Source organism: Lactuca saligna, chromosome 5 (assembly GCF_052625555.1).
Source record: "Lactuca saligna cultivar CGN05327 chromosome 5, ASM5262555v1, whole genome shotgun sequence".
NCBI classification, from domain to species: Eukaryota; Viridiplantae; Streptophyta; class Magnoliopsida; order Asterales; family Asteraceae; genus Lactuca; species Lactuca saligna.
Genome location: NC_136421.1, coordinates 280,014,744 through 280,023,016, shown reverse-complemented (window position 1 = coordinate 280,023,016; position 8,273 = coordinate 280,014,744). Strand labels below are relative to the sequence as shown.

Below are 8,273 nucleotides of genomic sequence, written 5' to 3'. Positions count from 1 at the left end.
TTCTCAAGGAGGTTTCGTTGATGTGTTATGTGCTCGGTGGCACCCGAGTCAACAACCCAGTCATTGTTTGCATTTATCCTACCTGCCATGTTAGCCACAACAGGTTCTTCTTGATATGTTCCAAAAAACTTCAGAAAACTGGTGTATTGTTCCCCCATCATGCCTGGTATAGGACATGGTTTTCTTTCAACCATGGCAGTTCTTGGTTTTAATTTTTCTCCCTTTTGCCTTTCCTGGCCACCATTCAGGGTAGCCGGTCCTCTTGAAACACCCATCTCGATCATGTCCTTCCTTTCCATAGTGACTGCAGGTCTAGTTGGGGTGATTTTATCGGTCTTCATCCACCTCTTTTCTTGTTGATTACGGTTTTGATCTCGCTTTCCTTGAAAACTAGCCTGAAAGGCGGTGACTTCGCGAGTGGGCTTCTTAGAAGTAGTAATCAAATGTTGTTGTTCATCCTCCTCCATGAGATGGTAGACAGTGCTTAATTTTGGTGTTGGTTTCATGGCCAATATCTATGTTTTAATGACACTAAATTGGTCATCCAACCCCATTAAGAATTCATAAGTTCTTTCCTTCTCCTTTAGTTCGATTAATTTCTTTGCAAGCCCACATGAACTACCGTCACATGAACATTGGGGGGTAGGAAGGACTGATTCCATCTCATCCCATTAGATGCAAAGTCTGGTATAATACACTGAAATAGTGGTGTCGTCTTGTCGGGTAGAATTCAACGACTACTTTAGTTTGTATGCCTTGGGAGCACTCTCCTTTCCAAAGCGTTCCTTCAAGTCTTGCCAAATTTCTGTTGCTGTCTTGGCATATTTCATACTATTTCGGATTTCTTTCTCCATATCCATAGTCAACCATCCCTTGATCATTGCATCGCAACGCATCCAACATAGATACTTGTCTGACCCTACTTCAGGTCGTTTGATTGTGCCATCGATGAAGCCGGTTTTGTTCTTGGCGAACAAAAAATTCATCATTTCGTGTTCCCAACCGTTGTTGTTCTTGTCGGTGAGCACTTCATTCATGTGTATGTCTTTTGGGTAGTCGGAAGCGTGTAGATAGATAGGAGAGTTGTGATCGATAGATTCTCCTCCTTTCTTGTTTTTGTCTCCAGAGGCATCGGTGTTGGTCATGGGGTCAATAAGGTTTTTGTTTCTTTTTTTTCTAGATCAGATGCTCCGATACCATATACAAATTGATATCAAAAAGCATATATTTCATAAAGTGAAAACATATACATATACAACAGAGAGACGATGACAAAAGGAAGGCATCAAGAACTAAGGGGATACACAAGGAAATACAATATGTGACAGAGAGGAAATCAAGGAGGTAAATGAAAAAGAAATGTCAAGGTTTCCAATAGAAAATGTCATAGATCGTTTTGTTCCAGGAATAGATGTTGAAGTTGTTCTTTTTGCAAACAAGAAGAAGGTTGAGAATTACAAAAGGTGTATGGGTGAACTCCATGGTGGATTTCCCGCAAAATTCTATGCACATGTTTGTGGTTGTAAGATTACTAATGAAATTTAGGGCGAACTGGAAGTTACGCTACGTGATTAAGAACATTCTAAGTTCAAGGAGAAAGATGGTGAGTTTAAGGAGAAAGATGGAGACACTCTCAATCAGAATTATGAAAGGTTTTGTTTTATTATTAATAAAATTGAAAATACAAGGTTAATAAAAGTTCACATGAAATTAACATTATTTTTATGAATGTATATAAAAAGAATAGAAAACATGATAAATATGTTGGAACCTCACCAAAATATTTATTATTATCCTTTAATTGAACCGTTTATCTTGTTCAAATCTCATGAGGATGATGTTCGAGAATTTGTGTAAGATAAGCCTCATGGTGGTCCAATTTCACTAGTTTCCAATACAATTAAAAGAAAGTTAAATTAAGTTTTTGATTAGATGTGGAAGAAGAATGTGATGAAGAATAGTTTGAACTACGGATGAGAATTTGGCCCGAAAACCCAAACCGAACCGAACCGAATTAGGTCCGAATAAGCAATTTGATTCAGTTTTCGGGTATCTATATTAGGCTTATTCGGGTTTCGAGTTATTCGGTTCGGGTTACCCGAATAAGTGCTTATTCGGGCCAAATGGACCGAACCGAATTAGAAAAGTTACATAACTCACATTTTTTCCCTTGATCAATAGCTTATTCGGTCTTGTACTTATATACTTATATATAGATTTTTGGATGTTTTGGTGTTTAATGTTTAGTGGTTAATATGCTGCTTCATAACTATATCTTAAGATTTTGGTTTTTGTATTTTACATTTTAATCAAGAATAGTTAATCTATGTTATCCGTGTTTATACTCTTAGTTCACAAATTCTAACTCTTTTTGCACCTTTGGAACAATTATATATACTTTGTATTATTTTTGATTAACAAATTTGTTTCTTTAAAAGATTTCTTATGAAATCATAAAATGCAAAAGACATACAAAATACAATAGTTATAATCACATTGTAAATGTTATTTGGGTTATTCGGGTTATTCGGGTTATACAATAATAATAGGTCATTTTACATGTTATTTGGGTTATTCGGGTCGGAACCGAACCGAACCGAATAAAACCCGAACCAAACCGACCCGTATTGCTTATTTGGTTCGGTTTTCAGTTCATACAAACACCCTTATTCGGTTCTCGGGTTATTCGGGTTAGGGTCGGGTCGGTTCGGTTCTAGCCCGAATAACATCTCTAGTTTGAACTTAACTCTGATCATGATAGTAATCGAACGAATAAATTCTATATGAAAAGAAATTTTGGTTCAGGAAAATTACATACCAATGATCAAAGAGTTTGTTCAATTTCTAATATGAGTTTCTCTAATGTGAAAAATTCATATTTAATTGAGAAACTAAAGATTGATTCTGAAGAAAAAGCTAAGAAGAAATTGGTTGGGGATTCAGGTTATGACTGAAACCTTTTTAGTGGTAAAATAATTTGGCTAGAGATTGTATGTTGAATAAAATGAAAGAAAAGAAAGCGAATATTAAGGACAAAGCATAATATGTGCAAAAGCTAGAGAAATTAGAGAAAAGTCAAAGAATATTTCACTAGTAGTCACAGGTGATTCCAAAGAAGGTCGCTATCAAGTTTGGTCTTCCAAATCAGACGAAGAATAGATGAAGCATCCAGCCCATGAAACAATGTTTGTTATTCATGATTTGATTTTGGAAGAATAAAAAAATAAAAGGAGAGGAGTAGATAGGAATCTGCTTAATGGCTTTTAGATCAAGAATGACCATTCCTGGATAAGTATCTTCTTTATGTTTTTATTTTAATATTGATATTTCAAGTTTTCAGTCTAGTATTTTTGAAATTGTAAATTATTGTCTTTACATTAATAAATTACATGTTTATGAAATTATGAAACTCAGAAGGCGAAATAAGAGGAATATAGACTAAAAAACAAGTTGGAAGAAATGAAATTTGTGATAAAGAATTTTAAGAGGAAATAAGATGTTGTGAATGATGAATTAGAATTGTTAATATGTGATAACAATGTATTACTCAAACAATGTAACATTTTTTGTAATACGTCAACGACATTATATGCACAATTAACAAAGCTTTATCAGTCAGGTGAAATTTCTAAAGAACAAGATTTTAAATAAAATTTTTTTATGAATTATCGCTTGGATGTGAAAGCATCTTATCATCAAATAATATGTATGCTTATGAAATTGTGTCTGTAGAGAAATAATTGGGTGTAGAGAAATAATTGGATTTAGATGATCGTCTACAGATTGTTAATGACACCGTGATAATTGGATGACATACTTCTCTTAGGAAATGACATTCTGACCTTGCAGGAGGTTAAGTCCTCGCTTGGGAAGTGTTTCGCTATGAAGGACCTGGGAGAAGCTGCCTATATTCTAGGGATAAGGATATTGAGAAACAGGAGTAAAAGACTAATTAGACTTAGTCAAAGTACCTACTTGGACAAGGTGTTGAAGCGTTTCAACATTGAGAATTCCAAGAAAGGGGAATTACCTATCCAAAGCAATACCAAACTGAGTAAGACTCAGAGTCCAGGTACATAGGCAGAGATAGCAGAGATGAGTCGAGTACCATATGCTTCTGTAATTGGCTCGATCATGTATGTTATGACTTGTACTCTCCCTGATGTGGCTTTTTCATTAAGCATGGTCAGCAGATATCAAGGGAATCCTAGTAAAGCTCACTGGACTACGGTAAAGAACATTCTCAAGTACCTACGGAGGACTAAGGACTGGGTCCTTACCCTCGGTGGGAGTGATGATTTGAGAGTGATAGGTGATATGTGCATAATTAGTTAATTATTTAACATATATTCTTGGTTATTTTTGGTTAGTTATGAGAATAATATGGACAAAAGGTACTTAAAATGCTTTGAATTGTGTTTTCAGTCCAAAAAGATATGCTTGGAGGCAAAAAGGAGAAAAGGGAAAGCAAGTGAAGGTTAAAGAATGGAAAGAGAGACTTACTCGGCGAGTAGATCGGCATTACTCGGCGAGTACGCGATGAGATGCCAGGAGATATATACGACTGCTGACCTAGAGACGGATAAGTATTGACCTACTCGGCGAGTTGATTCTGCTACTCGCCGAGTACCCTCTGTTTTGGGATATCTTTAAAAGACGAATCCTTATCACATGGGAGAGAACCCCTGGCGAATTTTGAAGGATTAGCTGCGACTAAAAGGTTCAGAAGGCGCTGGAGAACCCTAAGCTTCAAGAGTTGGAAGAATTCAAGCAATTAGGTTGATTCTATCACTTAGACTTAGGAATTAAACATGTTTGCTTTCATAAACTTTGTTTTTATGCTTGTTTCTACTGCAACTATGAGCTAAACTCGTTTTTGTTTCTGTTTGGGGAATACCAAAGAACTCCTATGGTTTAATTATCAATTTTTTGTTTAATTGTCTATTGGTGATTTATTAAATTAAGTTTGTTAAAGAACCTTATGTGTTAATCACTACTATTTTCTGTTAATTGGAAGGCAATTAGGTTGCATGAACATCACTTAATTGTTAACCTCATATGTCTATGTGAATGCTAAAACATATGCTTGGAAGTAATGAGTATGAAACTAAGATTAATAAGAAAATAGGAAGATTAATGTGTGAGCTTGTTTGAGAAACCATCAACAAGAGGTTAATTGAATTAATAACTTAATTGACCATTACAAATCTTATTTAATCCAAATAATTAATCTAGGGAATTAATTAGTTTAAACACTTGATCAACGCTTAAATTAGTTAATTGTCTAAGGGTTAGGAGTAATGAACATGAACCTAACTACTATCATTGGTAACCAATAGCAATTAATCTACCTTGACTTAAATAACCATAGGAGTGAATTGGTTGAACCTAAACAGAAACATCTTTATCAAATTTGGTGAATAGTTGTTGCTTTAGTTAATTAGTTAAATTCAGTTTGCTTAAGTTTCTAGTCTTGCAAAACTAGAGAAAAATCATTTACTTTTATTATTTGTTTTAGTTAAAATTAGATATTAGTTTAATTTCCGTTCCCTGAGTTCGATACCTTACTTATCAATCTATACCACTTAAAGACAGGTTCACTGCCTTTGTGTGCTCAAATTATTAATAAAAAGTAGGGATGAAACTAGTTGAATTTACACACATCAAGTTTTTGGCGCCGTTGTCGGGGAACGGCTCTAAATAATTAAGCTAATTCCTAATTTTTTTCGATCCTTTGTGTGAGTTTAATTGCATAAAGTTCATTTATTGCAATTTAGTAACTAGTAATTAGGTTTTAGTATCTGTTTTAGTTAGGTTAAAAACTTAGAATTTTTTTTTGAAAAATTACTGATACTCGCCGAGTGCACTCGCACCTACTCGGCGAGTAACAGCTTATTTTAGAAATTTTTCCTTTTATTTGTTTACAATCTTTTTGTTCTTTTTACGCTTTTATTTGATTAATTTCAGGACTTTCATGACCAGAGGAGCAAATACACCACTGGTACCCCCGTTTGAAGACCCCGAATCCGAATTGAAAAGAAACAAAGGGAAGGACGTGGAGAGTTCAAGCACACCAAAGAAATCACCATTGTCCAACTTGAAGACTGTTTTCGGGAAAAAGAAGAGTAGCAAATCAGGAGCTTCAAGCGCTTCCTTAATAATTGAAGAGCCAATTCAAGAAGAGATTAGATACGAAACCGAGGAAGAAGACGAGGCAACTTACGAACAAGACACCGAATCGGAGGAAGAGTTAGCAGTCACTATGGCTAACATTGATGAAATTCCCATGGGAGAATGGAAGAAGAGGATGCGCGACGACCATGGTCCGGGACTTGTGCAACCCGCAATTCCCGCAACTGCCACCTTTGAGCTAAAAGGTCATATCCTAGCTTCACTCAAGGAAATACCTTTCTACGGGAAAGATCATGAAGATGCCTACAAACATTTGGATGAAGTAAATGATGTTGCTGATTACTTCAACATTCCAAATGTCACCCGCGAAACTCAACTGCTTCGGATGCTTCCGGTAACCTTCAAGGGTGCTGCTAAAGACTGGCTCAAATCACTTCCTCCCGGGTCAGTCACTACTTGGGCCAGAATGAAGGAAGAGTTTATTGATCACTTTTGCCCACCATCCAAGATAGCCAAGCTCAAGAAGGCCATTGCAAATTTAGAACAATAAGCTGGAGAGTTGTTATGTGAAGCATGGGAAAGGTACAAAAGTCTACTACGAAATTGCCCACACCATGATCTAAATAGCCAACAAGAAGTTTCCATCTTTTATGATGGAGTCAATGTCACGACCCGACAGCTGCTAGACTCACAAGGCCCACTTACAAAGAAGCCACCCTGGTGATCAAAGAATTAATTGAAGAATTCTCTAAACACTCTAGAGAATACCACAACCCTAGGAATGATGTCACGAGGGGAGCCGCATACGCTGCTACTGAAGATTTATCCGCGGTGATGGCCATGTTAAAAACCATGGATAGAAGAATGGACAAAATGGATCAAACTATCCATGCCATACGGGTGGGTTGTGAGAATTGCAATGGACCTCACCTCACTAGGGATTGTGATTTGGATGAGCACGGAAACAAGAAGGCACAAGTATGCTATTCGAGCGGTGACCGGTATGATGAAGACTGGCGAAAACAAAAGAAGGAGTGGCTGCCTTACGAAGAGTACAAGAAGGCCAAGGAGGAGAAGTATAGACAAAAAGGGAGAGGCTTTTACCAAAAGGAGGAGCCGGTGCAAGAAAAGAAGCCAAGCTTGGAAGATATGCTAACTAAATTTGTGGCTGCTTCCGAGAAAAGACACAGTGACCACGATGCTGCTATCCAAGAAACAAGAACAATGCTTAGGAACCAGCAAGCATCCATCCATAATATAGAAACTCAGCTTGGGCAACTCGCTCAACAACTAAACCAAAGGTCACCGGGTGAGCTTCCTAGCAAAACCGAGAACAACCCACGAGGCGCGCAAGTGAATATTGTTACCACAAGAAGTGGGAAGATTATTACTCCCCTGGCCCCCATCCGAACTGAAGCGAACAAGGACTCACAGAAGGAAGAAACGAAAGTACAAGTTGAAAACCAACATTCACAATCTGAGAGCCCTACTCGCCGAGTAGGACCGATGGACTCGGCGAGTACATCTGAAAAAACTAATGATCAGCCACCCTTGAAACCATACCAACCTCCAATGCCATACCCAGCCCGAGCCAAGAAGGAGAAGCAGGAAGAGGAATATCAGAAGTTCCTTGATCATATTAAAACCCTTCAAATAAACATTCCTTTCATTGAAGCCGTTATGCAAATGCCCAAGTATGCAAAGTTCCTTAAGGAACTCCTCACTAATAGAAGAAAGATGGAAGAAGTGCAGAAAGTGGTATTGAATGAGAATTTCTCCGCCGCCATGCTAAACAAATTACCAAAGAAGAAGGGTGATCCGGGGAGCTTAACTCTACCTTGCCAATTTGGCAACTTGGCAGCAATTCATGCTTTAGCTGATTCTGGAGCGAGTGTGAACCTTATGCCATACTCGTTCTTCAAAAAGCTGGACCTCCCGGAGCCAAGGCCAATTCGGATGGCAATTCATTTGGCAAAACAAGACGGTTACTTTCCCAAGAGGCATATGTGAAGATTTATTAGTGAAAGTAGACAAATTTGTCTTCCCGGCTGACTTCATCATTCTCGACATGGAGGCGGATCCACAAGTACCAATCATCCTTGGAAGACCCTTCCTCAACACCGCTAGCGCCATCGTAAATA

At 37.5% G+C, this 8,273-nt stretch overlaps 1 protein-coding gene and 1 non-coding gene across 2 annotated transcripts; both read right to left on the bottom strand.

The window, feature by feature from the left end:
* Positions 1–737: 737 nt before the first annotated feature.
* LOC145046753 (uncharacterized) lies at positions 738–1,145 on the bottom strand. The gene has a single exon (XM_078995025.1). It carries the CDS (start codon positions 1,143–1,145, stop codon positions 738–740), a length of 408 nt encoding a protein of 135 aa, XP_078851151.1.
* A 5,501-nt stretch (positions 1,146–6,646) lies between these two features.
* On the bottom strand, positions 6,647–6,753 carry LOC144999086 (small nucleolar RNA R71). Its single transcript, XR_013660611.1, has one exon. It is a non-coding gene; the product is annotated as a small nucleolar RNA R71 (small nucleolar RNA).
* Positions 6,754–8,273: the final 1,520 nt, after the last annotated feature.